The 18821-nt window shown below is 42.5% G+C and overlaps 1 protein-coding gene across 2 annotated transcripts in view; it reads left to right on the top strand.

Moving 5' to 3' along the window:
* The window catches only part of si:ch73-22o12.1 (nectin-2), a 115896-nt gene that overhangs the window by 45506 nt on the left and 51569 nt on the right, over positions 1 to 18821 (top strand). The window contains exons 4-7 of one of the 2 annotated variants that reach the window (XM_014013413.1): positions 280 to 573; positions 730 to 847; positions 2225 to 2373; positions 11640 to 16412. In XM_014013413.1, the coding sequence (XP_013868867.1) occupies positions 280 to 573; positions 730 to 847; positions 2225 to 2373; positions 11640 to 12226 (1148 nt within the window). In that variant the 3' untranslated portion in view covers positions 12227 to 16412. Of the gene's footprint in view, positions 1 to 279; positions 574 to 729; positions 848 to 2224; positions 2374 to 11639; positions 16413 to 18821 lie in introns of those variants that run through there. The other variant, XM_014013414.1, reaches the window with a different exon arrangement.

Below are 18821 nucleotides of genomic sequence, written 5' to 3'. Positions count from 1 at the left end.
TTGTTTGTCAATGAATGCTCAGGAGAGGGAAAGATTGACTGGTCAGAGAGCAGAGAGAGTGTTGAGGGAGGGTGGGAGGACAGAGCTTGTTTGCTTTTGCCAGACTTGTGACTCAAACTGTTTGTCAATAGCAGATAATGCTGCACATTATCTTTTTCCTCAGCTGTCTTATTTTCATTTTATCTWTCTGCACGTCCCTTAATCTTCTCTCTGTCACTGTTTTTTTTCTTCTCATCTCCTTCCTCCAACTCTGCATCGTTTCATCAATCCATCCATCAGCCAAGCCAAAAAACTCAGCCACCGTTGTAACGGTGAATGCCAGCACTCAGGCTGTTGTGGTGGCTCGCTGTGTGTCTGCGAACGGTCGCCCTCCTGCCACAATCAAATGGATTACGACAGCCAACGGTGAARCAAAGGTGGTGTCCACGGCGGGGATTAACAACACGGTGACGGTTACCAGCGAATACCTCCTGGTTCCGACGTCGGCAGACAACGGGAAAGACATCAGCTGCAGTGTGGAACACAGGACTCAGGTCAATCCAGAGAGCATACCGTTGAAGCTAGCTGTTCTGTGTAAGACACACACACACTCACACACAACACACCTTTCGTCATTGTCACTGGTGTTAATCACTAATGTGATAGGCATTTGACAATTTCAGAGATGAATTTCACTTTCCCCAATCTTTCCCTATTCTTTCCTCCTGTCGTTCRTTCATCATCCTCCAGTTCCCCCTGAGGTGGAGATTCATGGTTACGACAATAACTGGTATTTGGGCCGTACCAACGTTGTACTCACCTGCGAGGCTAAAGGAAACCCCATGCCAACCACTGTAGGCTGGAAAATGTGAGTATCGGCTCATTGAGTTTTTCTTGTCTTATTTGCTCKCAAGGTTTCTTTTCTCCCACTGCCCCGCTTCCCCTCTCGTTCCCCACTCCCAGGTTCCTCTTGGAGCTGTAATCAGCGCTTTTATTATTGTCAGTGCAGATTGAAGTGTCCTCTGATTATGGAGATAGTCGTGTAATTTGTCATAATGGACTCTGTAACACGATTTAACCCTTTCATAATGAGAATCAAACGACACTTGGATCAGCTGCTCTGACGTGTATTGAAATAAAAATGTTATATTTTTACTTGAAAAAAGGGTAAAGCCATAAAACTGCTAACAATAAATCAGGAAAGTTAAAAGAATGTTGGATTTATTTAACCAATTTATGTCAGCTGGTTCCACTGGTAAGTGGTACTGGAAAAAGGTGGTGGTGGTGGTGGGGGAGGGGGGTAATTGTGCTTGGACATTGCTTGTATAATGAACAGGTTTTTTGACTGGGCTCCCTTATAAATGCAAAGAWCTTTGGATTAAATGTGTGAACTATTTGTTTTTTCCTCATGAAGTTTTTCGCGTTTTAAATTCATTTTGCATAGAGAAGCATTTTTTAATAAAGATTTATTGATAGCGATGTTGAATATTGTCACAYAGCAAAAAGAACCTGTTACACTTGAAATAGTGACACCATAAAGGTGGTTTTTTTGCTTTTCAAAAGAGGCTGTAGTTTATTATATTGCAACCTGTATTTTATTTTAGTTTMCTTTTATCCGCTAAATTGTCCAAAAAAGATAGAGGTCTGAAACTGTAGTTCGGAAACAAAATATCTGTGTCTAGTCGGAGACTGTGTGTGTGGACACTGGGGGTGGGCTCAGAAATTTTCTTATAAATCCAAAGGGGGCAGGGGGGTGCAGCAGAAATAGTTTGGGAACTACTGCTTTAAACAGAGTTGATTAAATTTCTTTACATTTACWCAACTAAATTCAACACYTAATTTTTAAAGTGCATAAACAACTGTCTTCATGAGTTCTGTTAAAATTTAAATTTGTAGGGTGTCACAAGGTGGTACATTTTTAAATGAAGAAGTAAAAGTGTAATTTTAAATGATGAATGTAAAAAAATAATAGTAAAAGTTATGATTTAAAAAAACTTGGTAAAATTATAGATCCTCAAAAAATGTACTGGTACTTAAGTCCTTCGTTACTATGCGCCTCTGATATTTAAAAAGGATTGCCTCTTAAAATGTTAATGAGGTTTAGTTGAATGTGACAATGATGGTCTTTTCTGTAAATATCATCTCATTTCTTTCACAGATGTCCTCTTTATCTATTATCTAATCATCTCATATTTTTTATCTTTTTTTTCTTCTTCCTCATGACAATGTACTTGTRTTCCTGCAGGATGTCTGGGAAGGTGCCAGAGACGGTGCAGATCATGGGTAAAGAGCTGAAGATTCTGAAGATAGACGAGAACGTCAACACCACCTTCGTCTGCGAAGTCAACAACCGCATCGGAAGTGGCAAAGACCAGGTCGCAGCTTTCGTCAGAGGTGAGCGGCACGACACGAACAGGCGCACATGTTCAAGCCTGCAAATATGCAGCAGCTGCATAAACGTTTCAAGGGAGGTTTTTACTCTGACAAATAACCACAACATGTGTGCATTAGTTAGAAATAATCGGCTAAAGTGTCATCTTTATGCACTTCCCTGCAACATAATGAATTGGCATCACAGATTCCCTCGTCTGCTCCTCCTAAATTGATTACAACCAACACTTAGTGTAATTTGTACAAGTTGCAAATGTCCAAACATGCTGATAAATTATACATAGTTAATGCATCGAGAAAAATATTGAGGTTTTTGGGAGTAAAATGAAACACACACTTAGTATTCATTCATCATGAAAACTTACCCCAGGCTTGAATAAAAAAAAAAAAAACATTTATATCCTGATAACTGATGAAGTGGAACCAAGTGCTCTTTCATCACACAAAGACACACATTTCTTGGTGTTTTATGTTGTTTCTGCTTCCTCAGTGGTCCACCTGGTTCTCATATTAACATAAACACACATGCACTCGAGGCTGAGGTGTCTGGGATGTCTAGTGCAGGCTTAGTGGGCCCAGCTGCTCTCTGTCCTTGAATGTATTCGGGGATGTGAATGTCTGTCTGAGTCAGTTTGTGTTTAAGCTTTTGAGGGCATTTGGGTTCTCTCCTTTGGTTTTGTATTTTTCTTTTCTCTGCTTGCATCTAAGAGAGCATGCCACTTTTTATGTCCCTTTGCATGCTTTTAGTAAGCTGTACTAAGTTTCTATGCCTCAGCGGTGCCCAAGGTCTCTCTGTCTGTTTGTGCATCTTAAGGCAATTGTACAGTTTTTTCCTCACAAAGCATTTAATGGGTTATATTGGGCCTTTAGATATTTTTAGCCTTTCACTTTTTTTCCCTAAACTGAGGGTTACGATCACATGGGCTTGAGTGGGTTTCTCAGCGGTACACTTGAGCACTAATGATGACAGGAAAGACTACAGCAAAGCAAATTTGCTTTGTTTTTTAAAACRGAGCACTAAAAGTAAGACTTCAATCACTAGAAGTGATGTGTCTCCCCCAGTATGACACTGTTGACTTTGAAAGCGAGTGGGTTTTTATGTTTGGGTGCATTTGATTAAAATCAAACGTGTGTGTGTGTGTGTGTGTGTGTGTGTGTGTGTGTGTGTGTGTGTGTGTGTGTGTGAATGATTGCAGTCTTGTCTTTGTGAAATGCATGTATGTGTTCAGGAGCACGTTCATGTAAAGGTTTCTCAAAGCACCTAGGCTTGTCGTGATGAGCACGAAATAAAATGAGGTTGATAATTTTTATTTGCCTGCTTGTTTTTTTTTTTTTTTCATGTCTTCCACTTTTCTGCTCTTAGTGTTGGGAGGAGTGAACTCTGGCATCAGGTATTTGCCAGGTGCATGGTCTCGTAACCTCTGTAGCATGAGAGCTACATGAACAGGCATTTAGGTAGAGAAGCGTCTTCAGTTTTCTGGCACCTTCTGTCAGCTGGTGATGCCCTCAGGGCACGGTGCTGAACCTTGGGTTCGCTGATAGTTGTTTATTTAAACTACATAAATTTTGYAAACTTCATAAGCAACATTCGGGTGACTGCATGACTTCATAATGTTATGAAGCCAGAGGAAGACTCATTGACTGCTTGTATGTAAGTGGGTAGTGATGTTACAGCTTCAATACCTGATGTGTGTTTTCACAATATTCAATACCGGTCCATCTGTAACTTTACAAAAACTTCAGAAATTTTGTAAGCATCACGAGGGTGTCCACAGTTATCTTTATGAAGCCAGAGGAAGGCACACAGAATAAAGTGCGTCTGCTTGCATAGAGGAGGTGGAAAGTGATTTTTACGTCAGCAGCATAAAATCTTCGGTCCAGGTCAGTTTGTAACTTTGTAAAAATTAGCTTTTTGTAAAAATTATTGTGTATCACAATATTTTCTGGGACAATTTATCGTCTGGCAATATTTGTTACCGTGACAGGCCTGATAGCACATTCTCCTTTTTGAAGTAGAATCATACAGAATAGATGCATCTAGACTGAAAAAAAAACGGTCATTCTGCCCCACCACCACCCTCGATGTTCCTCAAGAGTTTAGATGCCCGTTTCAGCAGAGTTCATTCTAGCTTTTCACCTCATACAAAATGCATCTCCTTCCAATCTTCTGTCGCATACTTGCACTTAACCTGAAGTTATTTTTTGCTGACACAGGAATAAAACTTATCCATAATGGTGGAAGAAAGCAGTTTTTTTGCTAGCTACATCTTAAAAGCCACCCTGCTCTTAATGCCCTAATTTTTARCTGTTAGTTCCCATGCTGACTCCTTATTCTTGTTTTTAAACTTAATTTCTTAAAGTCTCCATCTTCCTTCAAGTCCCTTGGTGTTTTATGATTCCACAGCATGTGTCACCGCTCCTCCGGGGCCGCTCTGCACTGCTGCATACAGTAGTAGTGTAACCGACCCCTTGTAGCACAAAGGATGCTACCATCACCTGCTGTGTTTTACAATCAGCAAGCAAGGTAGATGCAAAGATCCAGGGAGCAGGTGGAGCAAGGACGGGGAGGCCTGCTGCTTTTTGACGACAAAGCCAGGGAGTGTGTACAAAGATAAATCCGTGCCAGCATGCAATCCTTAGTCAGAGCGGGAGAGAGCAAAGACATGAGGGATGGAGGGAGAGAGTGCGATGCTGACAGCATTTAAAACTCCCATGGGAATCTTGTGCCAGTGCATCCTATCTGCGCAGCCATTGGCCTCCGCTATCTCTCAGCATAGCGTGTGTTTCTGTCACTCTCCAAGCCTCTCAGAGCGGATCAGTCACCCTTTGCTGCTTCAGCTCTTCACTGCTTCTCCTCTCACTTCACCATTCGTTCCTCTCCTGTTCTCTTTTATCCTACATTTACCCTCCGCTTCCATTTCTACTCTACTTCTTCCCTTTTCCCCCCCACACTCTGTTCTCATTTTCTGCAAATTCTCTGGTTTCCTCCCTTGTTGAAGCCCCCCCCCCCACCTCACCACCACCCTCAACTTTCCTTGCCCACATCATCATCTCTCCAAAGTCTTTGCTCTCTTGCTGCCGACCACCTCCTCCCTCCATCCTACTCCGGTCTTACTCATTTGCAATGAAGGAGGAGGATAAGATGCAAGCTAAATCTGCCGGCAGTTACGAGGTGACTAAGACAACCAGCAAATGTCAGAGTGAAAAAAAAAATGATTGTGGAAAGCAGAGACTGAGAGGAGTGTGCACAGAAGTAGTGATGATGAGAGACAAAGATGGAAGGAGTGGATGTTGGTCAGAAAGCAGAACACTGAAGATGTGCGATGACTCCAGACGGGGATGTGATTCAGACCTGCAGACACTAATGGGAATGCGTGTAGACAAACAGGGCTAAGAGGGTCCGACAGGCGTGAAATGGTCAGCACCTGCTACATGGCAGGTCCCCAACTCCTTTCTTACCCCACAGCTGCATGACACACACAAACATGAGTCTGCTCACTAGTGTGTCTGCTTACTCGGGTGTTCCGCCCTGAGTCGTGCCCCTGCACACACGGGGCAGAGAGAGGGGTGGATGTCCTCTCTTCTCCTTGCCTCTCCTCCTCTCGTCTTCGATCCTGTTGCTTAGTCATACGCACACCTCCTCTCCTCCTTTCCTTTTATCACTCCTTCGCCATCTCTCTGGCTGGAGTTTGCTCTTTTTCTTTGCATCTTTCATCCTCTCAGCATATGCTCTTTCCTCATCCCACTTATCTTTCTCAGGTTGTCTTTCAGCCTCCGCAAGCATGATGCTGGTCTTCGTATTTGGAGAAGAAGAAAAAAATACTTTTGCACCCCAGCATCCACTCCTCATCTCACGGCCATGCTATCTTCATCTCTTTTTTTCAGCTTAACTCTTAAATAGCAGCAGTTCTTTCTTAATCACAGCTTAGTAGTCTCCATCCTTTTATTCATCCCTCTAGTCTAGGTTTCTCTCATGGGAGGGGGTTCTTGTGTGGCTAACCCAGATTCCCTCCATCTTTTTTTTCTTTCTCTTGGTCCTAAAAGGGGCAACTCAGCTGAACCTCAAAAAATAAAAAGTTAAATGCCCTGGATTGAATCCCCCATGTGGTCTCCAGCTGAACAGAAAAGAGATTTCCTTTCAATTCGATGCAATACAGCCCATTTTCTGACTCATCTAAGGAGACAGTTCAAGGGCAAGGGGCTTGGCTGTTTTCCTCCACTGGGTTTGGGTGGGTGTGCGTGTATGTGTGCACACGAGTCTGCCTGCGTCTGTCAGTGTGCGTCTCTAGCCATGCGAAAACAGCCAGAGCTCAGGTCTGATGGAGCCAAGTCTCCCTGCAGCCTCGCAACTGCACCCTCCCTCCCCTTCCTCCCCGTCCCTCATTAACGCACACACGCACCAACATTAGTGCTGCAAACACACGTGCGGGTCTGTTCAATCACTCCACATCCCGAAAGAGAATCCTGCGAAGCTCAGCTCCCCGTGCAGTCCAGCCCAGCTTCGCTGATGACCGGAGTGGTGTGGGAGCATGTGTGACTGCGACCATGCGTGTTTTTTTTATTGGGGGGGGGGGCTGCAGTGGATTTTACTTCCGCTCCATCGCTCTCATTACTTGTGGTCATTTGAAGCGTATAGTCCTCTTGAATGCGACTTCATAAGAAGCATGCAGTGTTTTGGCTTCTGCAGTATGCTGTCTGTTTTGGAGAAACTGGGAGGAATTACCTCCTGCCATTATTCATTTCTGGTTTCCTTTTTGTTTTCTCCCGTTCTKCACACAGCTTGCATGTTGCTTTCTTTCTGCTGGCTTCTCCAGCAGCATGTGTTTTATAAAATGCTCCTTCCTTACCCACTTAAAGAAGTTTCAAGGCTTCTTGGTTGGGTGTCTGAGCTTGTTCTGGGAGCTTGGCGTGACTCCCTCTTTTAATCTTTTAAGGGTTGTATAAAACATGAATTATCCACAAAAGAATTTATCAGCACAGACTTTGAGAAAGATACTTTAGAAGAGACTAGAGCTGTACATTAAAAATAATTGAATGAGTTGTACTTGAGGAAAATTTGCATTTAAATTTTAGTGCAATTCCCTTTGATGTGGTGGAAATGTGCATCAGCATCTGGCTCAAAGTTTGCACAGGGATTGTTGCCACACTCCGTGTGATGGAGCTCCACAGAGCCCGAGGTGATAATGCATTTCTCATGTTCCTGTTACAAGTGGACACTGAGTCCTTGCTCTCGCTCTCATGTCTGTGAATAGGACTGTTTAGCACAGCATACCAAGAGAGAGAGAGTCTGTGTGCTTTGGGAGAACTGAGGGAGAAAACCTACGAAAGAGGAAATAAAAATGTATCCATCATTATTAATTCTTTCCCTGGGCATATGTTCCATAAAAGGGGCAGAGAAAAGTAGCATAAGACAGAAGTACAAATGTAAATTGGAGCGGCGACAAGGAAAATGAATTTAGAGCTGCAGAGTGTGTGCAGGAGACAGCTGGTGAAGTGGAGGCAGAGATGGAGAAGTGGAGGACTGAAGAGGCAGACAGTATAGAGGAGGAAAAGAGCAGAGCTCAGGTATACACAGCAGCAGACTTCCATTTTCTCTTTGACAAGAATCAGTGTTACAAGAGTAATACTGTCAGCCTGCTGTACACCTAACAAGAAGGGCTCGCTTCTTTTAGGCTTTCAAATGGGAATGACAATACGAATTAGGCTGATTTGCTGCTTTCAGATTTTAGGCAGGGGTTTAATTCTCTGCAGCTTGTAGTGAAAAGGCAACAGAGCTGTTCTGCATTTCAAGTTCCTGATCACTTTAAACTGGGGAATACACTTAACAATCCTCACTGTGATTTGATGTTTATACTGTAAAACAAATGTTTGGATAGTTTGTGATTAACTAAATTTTAGACACAGTTTTGTATTTTATACTTTGAAATAAATGATTATAATCAATCACAGAGTCGAGTCTCTGTTTAGCGGAACGTGTGCCTCGCTCCAGCAGTATAAATGCAATGTTTAACATTTCAGGAAGGTAGAACTTGTTTTAGGGTTACTTCCTTGTTTAATRTGACATCATATTAGGGGTGTGACCAGGTTGGCCGCATCCTCCTGAGTGTGCATTTGTCAGCTGCTTGCGTCAGTGGATCTCAATCCTGCTCCTCAAGGACCCCTATCCTGCATGTTTTAGTTTTTTCCCCATGACTGGCAGGCTTCTGTTAGGCCTGCTGAAGAACAGGAAAACAACTAAAGTATGCAGGATATGGGTTCTTCAGGACTGGGATTGAGAAGCACTGGCTTACGTCACTGCCCCGCGCTGAAGGCTGTCCCAATTCGTGGACTCCTCCTCATGCAGCCCACAGAATCCTGAAAAGGACAGCTGAATCTGAGGATCCTCTCCGGCTGAAACGGTTATCTGGAGTCATCTCAGTGTTAGTAAATAAAACAGAAAAATGAAGTCAGCATAGTTTGCAAATTCATCACTAAATGAAGAAATCAGTTTTAAATGTAAGTTTAGCAGTTGAAATTTATGCTGCAATGAAATGCTAAAAAAATGCAATTACAAGTACTGATACTGGAGCCAAACCCAAATTATTTAGGTATTTATWTTTTTACATGTAACGTTCTTAATTGTAAAGTTATTCCTCCACGTCCCAAAACATTTTAAGGGAAGGCACGGGATATAAAACCAATCACTGTGGTAACGGTGTAGTGCGTTGTCACGCAAATATGTCATCTGAAGACTAGACGTCTCATTTCACAGCCGGTTTATGCAGCCTACGCAGACTGCTGTGGTCTACGTAGACTGCACCCCCTGAACTGAGAGACAACCTTTGTGAAAACCCATGATTGGTGGCCATTTTGCTTAGATTTCCAGAGCCACAGGTGGGCTTGGATTGAAATGGTGTCTTTAGATTTGAAAATAAAAATTTAAATTAGAATTTAATAGGTTTTCTGCACATAATCCGGGCTTCTAATCCGAACAATTACTTTACACGGTCAAATCTGAGGTGATCTTGAATAGTTTAGAGTGGAATGATAAGGGTCTCGGCCTTGTTTGCTTGTAAGTTTAATGTGTAAGCTCCATGCTTTTAGCTCAAAAATCACGTGTAGGGGGCTTCCAGTGACAGATTATTTCTGAGAGCAAAGGCAGGGTAAATGGAAAACGTTCTGACCAGCCAACGCGGAAAGGCTTTCTGATGTAATACAAACAAACAGAGTCAGGAGACAAACAGATTTTGAGAAAAGCGGCAACATAGAAGCTCTGATCAGCGGGACCAGTATGTATAAGACTGTATGATGAGGAAGATGAAAGGAGAAATTCTRCAACGCAGGAACGTTCATAAACAAAGCTTGTAGAACAAAAAACAAGCGTTATATACGGAAAACGTTTTTGACGATTGAAGTCAGTAAATGCAGGTTTTCTTCTGTTCAGTGTGAGTGCACCAATAAACAACTCCTGGACCATGACTTCTGGTTTTTCTTTCCTCTTAAAGAATTTCAACGTCGTATTGGAACTTTGCTGAATAACATGATGTTCTGCAACATTGTGCTTTGTTGAAAGATCAACATGAAAGCCTTTCAAGTGCAATAAAAGAATCTTGCATGATAACCCAAATGCTTTGAATCCTTTTAAAAGTGGGAATGATATACACAGAATCAATTTTCTTTTAAAAAGTAGGCTTACTCTAGAAATCCCCAAAGATTATACGTTTCAGTAGAAACGACTTATGCAATAAAATCTAAGCAATCTTTTATATACTGTATATATATATTTTTTCTTTTTTCCATCCTTTCTGTTGAAGTTAACCTATTTGATATATAGTSTATGTATTTCCARGCTGTGTAACTAGAGCCATTTAGAGGGTGTTTTTCTTACACTACAACTGCAAACATTAATTCTGTCAGTGGTCCTGCCAAACGTCCAGCCCAYTCTGTAATAGATGGTGACCGCAGCAAGGAAAACAGTCACAGCTTCAGTTTATAGGGAGTTGTCAGAATCCTCGAAAYGCCTTGAAGTCATGACCTTAACAAAAGCCTTCACAAAGCAGAAATAATCCTGTTTCTTGCAGCTTTACAAAGAGTATCTTTATGAAGCTGACAAGAACTCAAAGCTTGCACTTTATTGCATTTTACTGATTTATATTTTACTTAATTTAAATTATATGTTCTAGTCTTAACTGTAGCATTTAAATGTGTTTTTTTGGAAAGTATGATTCTATTTAAAAAAATTCAGAAATAAAAATGGTAATTTCTTCATGCTAGGCATGGTAACATTTCTAAACACGGGGTGGAAAACACAAGAAATACTTTGTCAGTCTTAATTAGCTGTTTCCTTGTCTGTAGAAGCAAAACGTATCTATTGCAGTTTGAAGACTTTAAGAGTTGAGCGGAGATAAAATGCAGCACTAATATCACTGAATAAGAGGATCAAGGGAGTGGAAAGAGTTGTACTGCAAACAAGTCATGTGGGACTTTTTCGCAGCCCTGATTTAGACTCAACTTCATCCCATGAGTTGTTTTTTTTTTTCAAACACAGTTACACTGTGTGATGGTGGAGTCCTAGTTTAACAGCTCAGTTTGTACTCTAACAAAGCCTTTAAATGAACTGAATGTGCATGTATGTATGTGGAGCAAGGCAGCTGGGAGTAAAGTCAAAATAAATGGACCAATGTATGGTGAATGCCACCAGAAGAGGGTGGGTGTCCACTTTGTCACCACTCCCCTCCTCCAGGAAGAGATGTGTCTTTGTTGCTCAGTCTGCCAGCTCCTCCTCCTCCTCCTTCACCTTTTCATCCAATTCCACCTTCCTCCATTTTATGGCTCTCGTCTGCATGGCCTCCACTTGTTTTTGCGCCTGACCTGCCTCTCTTTGCCTCGATCGAACCTTTGTGCATGTTTGTGTGGCTTGAACCCCCGCCCCCGCCCTGCGTTGTGATTTGTGTTGATCCTTGAACGGAGCCTGGCTGTTGAAAGGCAGCCAGGTGGGGGAGTGTAGCCGTGACTGTGGTAAACGGGGACAGGAGCAGCCTACAGGGAGAAGTGGAAGTGTCAGTGTAGGAGGAAGCTCAACACACACATGAACACCTCAAAACTCTCTTACACACTTTGACTGAATGAAGTTAACACCAGCATCACTGACCTCTTCCAACCGCTACGTTTTTTTTCTTTTCATTTTCTCACTGCTCTTTTTCTACTGTCCCTTTTTGGTGTCTTATGTTTCTCTCAACAATTTCTTTTCCTTCCATTTTCTCCCTCCCTGCCTCTCTTCCCTCCCACAGAGCCTTCTCCAGACCCCTCCAATGCCGGCGTGGTGGCAGTGGTTGTTTCATGCTCCCTGCTGCTCATCCTTTTGGTGGCCGYCCTCATGGCTGTGTTCATCACCCTTAGGCGCAGGCAGCAGCAGGGTTACCGGGCCAACAGCAGCAGCGACATGAAGACGCGCATTTTTGGCGGCGGCAAGAAAGCGAGCAAGAACGGAACGGGCGGAGGAGCGGGGAGCGGAGGCGTCTCGGGTGGCAACAACAACGGCCCCATCTACATTTACAACGAGAGCTCGACCCACCAGGGCATCGGAGAGAAAAACAACCACCACCAGCCGCTCACCATGGGGGGCCAACCTGAGCATGGTGCCAAAACACCCACCGCCCAAGACATCCTGCTGAGCAACGAATTGGACGAAGCGGAGAGGAGGAAGTTTGACGAGATGGAGGAGGAGGAGAGGTATGACCACTTCTCTGGGGGGAGCTCGATCCTTCAGCTACGCCCACCTCACGACCAGGACGATATGATTGGAGATTACCTGGATGATGACATGGAGTCCCAGCGGGACGGATCAGTCATCTCGCGAACTGCCGTCTACGTATAAAGGAGGAGGAGAAGGAAAAAAAATAACAAGGCTTGAGGATTTGGCATCTTTAAGGAATCGGGAAAATAAAGAAATACCACTTTTTATTTTTGCAAATTGATTTTAAATATACCCCATTATGAATCACGTCCGCCCTATGGTGAACTTGACTGGCAGAAGGCATGTGGAATAATTTAAAAGAAGCAGCGTCGGGTCCTAAAGAACTGAAACTCAAACGGAGAAAAGAACAACCTTTCTCTCACTGCTTCTGCTCATGCTCTCTCCATTTCCGGGACTTTGACTTTAACAGACTGAAGGAGAAAATCTTGATATAATCACAATACAAGCTCTTATACAGACATCTCACTTGCATATTCACTCTTAGCTTCACTTAAAAACAACAACAAAAGGCTCGTCTTGCAGTTACATGTTGCCTCCACGTCTCCGTCCTCTTGTGGGAAGCTTTTGTTTYGGTAATGTGTTGTGCTGTGACATCTGCTGTGTTGCTGTGGCTTTAAAATACAGACATCAAGTGTGTTTGGAAAAGTGAGCAATGTATTTCCTTATGTTCACTCTGCTCTCTCTGCCTTATTTGAAAACGTGATAAAAAAATCTCTGCACCATATCAACAGAGACTTTAGAATTGAACAGAGTTGAAACTAAAGATTTAATTCAATTTTTTTTGGTTTGTTTCACAAATACAAAGCGGACAAATAGAATAAAGTTTGCAGAGAGTTGGAAACCGCTTCCTTTAAGATGTGAACTTTTATTTTTGTGCCTGCGGGTTAGAGAGTGTAAACAAGCGATTGAGGAATGAGGTGTAGCTGATCTGACAGGGTCAAGGGATGAAGAGAAAGATGCAGGAGGTGCTGGGGATGAGCACGTCTCTTCCTCTCACTTCCTCCTGGTCCTCATCTCACCGGAGCGCTCCTGACAGGAGGAGCTTGATTGGTAATGAGCCGTGAAGTTGCTCGCTTAGCTGGGACCAACAGATTGCCACCACTTATCGTTTATGACGTCCCCACCCAACACACACACACACACACACACACACACACACACACACACACACACACACATACATTTCCATCTTGCCGTCCCCACAACCCCCCTTCTTTGCCTCTCTCTCCAAGCCTTTATGGGAAGTTTTGATTTATCCGGGGCAGAGTCGAGGTCAGGGCCAACCAAGAGCAGGGCAGTATTTTACTCTGGACGATGCGTCAAATGCCCCGCTTACTTGACTCCAGCCTGCCCTGATATATCGGGACAAAGTAATCCACCTGGAGTGGTGGAGTTGACTTCACTGCTTCCCCGCCACCCACCCCCTTGAGACCCCCACCTTCTCCCTCACTTTAGAAAATGGCCGGATGTAACAGAAGCTCACCTCCATAGTGCAGTGGTGTTAGGGAAGACAGATTTTCAATGAGGATCATATATTTCCTTCCATTAGCAGATGTTGGATGTAGTGAATTGATTAGAAGACATAAAAAGGTTGGATATTGACTAACGGGGCAACATGTGGTGAAATGGCTCTTTATGATGCAGGTTCAGGGCTTATTGTCTTCTGACTGTTAATTCATCCTTTTAACGAGCCACCGGAGCTTGGTTCTTTAGCAAAAATTAAAAATAAAAGGAAAAAAGCGACTTTGTGGCTTCAGCACACTGCTGTGTTTGAGTTTGTGTGCACGTTTAAGTACCTGGATGATTATGGAGAGAAACTCTTATCATCACGCTTTTTCCAGCCTCCTAATCGACTCCCCTATGACCCCGCCATAGGGGAATCACCCGAGCATGGTCTTGACCAGCAAAGATCTGGACAGACGTTTGCTGCAGGTCATGAAGTCGAAACCAAGTTGGCTCCTCACCAAGGGCRAAGATGATTATGCTCGCATGCATTTCTTATCAGGACTTTTTAACCTTGACCTATCGATGTAAGAGGATACACTCCTCYTATTCGTGTTTTGCCATTGTGCCGGCTGTTAACCTTCATACAGGCAGAGAGGAAGAGCAGGGAAAACRCAGGAGGCAAACGACTAAAATAGAGTCAGCATTTAGTGTTTGAGCTCCGCCTGGCAGGTTGTAAGCCGGCGCGTTCAATAGGATTATCATCTAATGGCCTTAGTTTGTACATAAATGCAAGTCCTGTCAACCTGGGGTAAAGTAAATGTACTGAACACAGCTGATTTGTCACAACCACTCAATATAAAAATGTATTACTTATTTTTGCACTTGTTTGTCAAAGCTTCGAGGAAAAATACGAGTGAAACACTTTGGTTTCTTAGTGGAATAAAATGTGGGCGTGGGACAAACACACGTATGTACGTTTTGGTGTGAGGTATCTGTGTATTATATATGTAATCATCTATATTTTTCTTGTGCAAATGTGGATATTTGTGAAAATGTAAATATCAGATCGATGGARCCGGTGTTGCTAGGAGGAGGAGGGCGTTCTTGGGTTAGCCTGAAGTTCAAATGTCACAAAGGGCATTCAGAATGTACTTTTTACCCTCAGTAGTTTGAACTTACAACATGAACTGAACTGAGCTTAGTTAGATTTCAGTCCAAAAGTTGATTTACATTGAGGAAAAACAAACATTTTTTTTTAAATTGACTGCATTTTCGTACAAGCACACGTTTATTCATAGGCAAGTTTTAGTTTTTAACCCCCCCCCCCTTTTTTTTTACAGATACTGTGCACAGGGCAAAAAATACAGTTTTATTCAGTGCACCACACAAGCAAGGGTCTGTGGCATCAGAGTCAGCGCTCCGTGTTCAATAAGTTATAGTCTGCGTGTATTTTGGTGACGCTCTCGGGCTTTGACATTTTTCTCTGCCATATGGGGGCTGTAACCCGAGTAGCCGCTCTCTGTCATCGTTAAAAAGTGTCAAACTGCAGATATTATTGTGCATTTGAAAGACGCACTCACTCGCACACACGTACTGTAACGTATACATTCGGAGAGAGTGCAGAGAAACATTCGCCCACACACAAACACCCCTCAGTCGCTCTCATTATGCTCACTCCCACAGCCAAACTGTGCAGCAGACACCTCATACCTGACAACTCTGCCATCTTCTGACATAAGCCCACACAAAAGTGCTCGCATAGCTGCACAGACTCAAAAAAAAAAAAAAATAGAGAAACTAATACAAAAACACTTTTTTTCTCCACCTTTGCTTGCTCAGTGGCTGTGTCAGATATAGTGTCCTGTCATTATGAAACCCGCTCCTAAATCGGTGGCCATGTAGAACCAAGACAACTGCTCATTCAGAGGTGCACACACCTTTCAGTCGGTGTCAGAGAAGCTTGCCTTTTCGTTTTTCTTCAACAAAAGCATTTATCCATCCCACTTTTGTTCTCCGCGGAAATATAGCTTTCACGAAAACGCCACCGTGCTGACCTCCTCCTCGTCCCAGATGCTTTCAGGAAAGGCGCTCATCCCAGCGACTCGTTGTTTTCGACTTCTCRGCCACCTCCGCTGTGGCGACCACCTCCACAGACACATGCCTTCAAAGTGAGGCTTGTCAGACAAAAAAAAAAAAACCTTTTTAGAGAACCCTGTAATTCTGGCCCTGAGTCTAGCACAAAGGTTATGTAGTCAAAACATAAAATACTTTTTTCTTTTTCTTCAGAAAGCCACATGCTCTCGCTGTTTGTTTGGCTCCAGACATCTGATGACAAATCAAAGCCTTAACATCCTCCATCTCACTCACATACCAGGAAAAAATGAAGACCTTCCTGTGTAGATAGTATAAATATATAAATATGTAGCAGAGAAGAAAAAAAATACTAATTTATGGTGTCACGTTTGTGTATTACTCCGTGACAACAAGCATGAAGGATTTATTTTCCTCTATTATAGTCACTCAACTCTTCTGTTATTTTGCAGTGCTTTATAATTTGTTTTTTGAGTGCTTTATTCTTGACTGCTGCGCTGTGATTGCTGCCAAAACTGGCAAATTTGCGTCTTCTGTACAAGTGAACTGTATACACACACACACACACATACACTACAAAACAGTCTTAACCCAAAATGTGCTTTTAGTATTGCTCTGTGTACAAAAATTGTTTTGTATTTTTTAATTTTGATTTTATTTCGGTCTTAAAGAAAAATGAAGTAGAATTGTTGTCACGATTTTGTCATGTCTTTCTATATTTTTTTTCATATTTCGTTGATTATTAAAAACTTCTTGATTTTTGAAATGTTGCTGTGTTTTCCTCTTTTTTTTTCTTTTTTTCTTGTGCGTCTCTAACATTTGAGGTTATCAGGGTGACGAAGGAGCCACTCATTGATTCTCCTTGATTAGATTTATAGATTAATTGATTGGGATATAAAATGACCTCTCTGTCTCTTGTCAGCTAAACTTTTTAGACTTTTGTTTTGTTTTTAACTCATTTCCTGTTCTGGCAGTTTATCTAGTTTCACATTTTGATAAATCTGTGTGAGTCAGAGGGGTGATAACAGGCTTCTGGGACAAACTGAGCTCGGGARTTTGAGAAGCCATTTTGTAGAATAAGTGTGTCCTGTTCACCTCATTCCAGCCTCTCTCTGCACATCTGCCCTGGTTGGTGGAAGCAAACAACGAACCTGAACGTGCCTTTTTGATGTTAAAATCTGAAGATGCTGTGATTGGTTCAAAGGGTGCAAATTTCTATCGTTTTTCACCTAAATGTGGATGTTTAAGGCCACCGGTACTTTGGCTGTCTGAACTTAGCAAATCCTTTTTATTTTTTTATTTTTTATTTTTTCAAATCCAACCCAGGCCTTTTGCAGAATGTGGTGCTGAATCTGATACATGCCTGATATTTTTCAGAGCAACCTCAGTATCAGCTTGTGTTGCATTTCATCAGATTTTTTTTTACATCCATGAGGTGTGGCTGAGCGGATCGATCAAGTATTTAGAACATTAATGCCAACGTTGTTAAATTTTAATCCTGTAACTCCACGTCTTCAGCTACAGAACAGAGGTCCACTTGCTTTGTCTTTGTTTTTATTTTTAATTTTTTTCCATCTCAATGACCAAGAATCCTCGTGACTGATAGTAACATTACTATATTGATACTTTAGTTTTAGCACATTACTCTCATTCCAAAAATAAAGTGCAGCACCGGAGCATCCGGTCAGAGGCAGGCTCAGATATCAACACTGAATTGTCATTTAACCAGCTGTGGTTTCACAACAACTTCAGAATCGACATGCTAACAAGTAGCATCCATGTTAAYGCCTGTAAACACAAAGCTGAATGTGACGTCACGCCATGATCACATCWGTGTTGTAAAATTCACACTGGAGTCAGGTGGAGGTCACTTTTAAAATATAAGGTAAACGTTCACGGCAAATAATAGGATGTTTTTCAAAACGTGAATCGAGTATTAAGTCCTGGAGTGTGAACGTAGCCTTAGAAGTGCTGAAAACACACATGCGTGCTTATTTCAAGATCTCTGCCTTGATTTAGCTTGTGAGCAAGGYGCAGTCAGGAGGGGGCAGACTGAGCTGAACCTTCACGAATGGGTCACCTCACAAAGGATGCATTGTTTGAACTTTGACTAAACCAAACTAGTTTGGTCAAATTTTAACAGAAAGGGTTTCTGGGTGTGTTTGTTTAACAGTGCTGGAATGTGATGAGTGTTTTYATGCATTCATGTACACCTGCTTCAGTTTGGCTTAAAAAAAACAACCACTCGACAAGCATGACASTTGGTTTGTGGCAGTTATAGCAGCACGTCTTCGATATTTGCTCGGTGCTTTGATGCCGTCTTGTATCTCTGTGTCATCCTGGCTCCCTGTCACAGTTCATTTTTTGTTGCAAGCTTCTTCTGTCAATGCGGCTATTTACTGTGAGTCCAGCCCACCATCTGGCCACTCTAATTGCTTTGGATTTGAAGCTGGTGAGATAGAGAGGACTTACACACAGAAATGAACTCTGACTCGTTTGGTTTTTGTAGTTTAATGTTAAAAAAAAGTCAAGTGCAACAGCAAAGCTTTTAAGCCGCAGCTTGTTGTAAAAGCCTGCGCAGCACTTAGCTTTTTGTCTCTTTCCTGCTGAAAAGGTACAACGCATCATGTGAAAGCTGTGACCGCATAGTGCCAAACCTGTTTTATCTGAGCTCGGGGCATTTAACCTGAATCTGAAGCCAAACTGACAGCATCTACACCGYGATCAGCATTAGCTTACAGTGATGAGACGTGGTGGGGTGCCCCAAAGCCATCTGGCCTGCTGGTCCCAGATCATACTGAGGTGTGTGAAGGTCTGCACATAGACACAATAGACGGTAGGGAGCTCTTTGCTCCATCAGAGCGGTGATGTCGGGGTCAAACGCCTTACCGGGCCTTCAGATGGGATGTTCGTCTGTTAAAGTGATGGTTCAGATCTTTTGAAAGTTGTGGGAAAATGAACAGGAAACCTCTTACTTGATGTAGAGAGTCAGATTATTTCTTCAAAMTGAGTTTGTTTAAAGAGCTATCTGCAACAGGTAAGATATTAACTATTAATAACCTTAACACATCATTTCTGATTATCTAAACCACAGATCTTCAACAAAGGGGTCACGACCCATAGTGAGGTCGCAGGAGTACAGCAGGGGGGTCGCAAAAAATATACTGTGTGTATATAT

Source organism: Austrofundulus limnaeus, unplaced genomic scaffold, assembly GCF_001266775.1.
Source record: "Austrofundulus limnaeus strain Quisiro unplaced genomic scaffold, Austrofundulus_limnaeus-1.0 Scaffold101, whole genome shotgun sequence".
NCBI lineage: Eukaryota > Metazoa > Chordata > Actinopteri > Cyprinodontiformes > Rivulidae > Austrofundulus > Austrofundulus limnaeus.
This window is presented reverse-complemented; position numbering and strand designations above follow the sequence as displayed.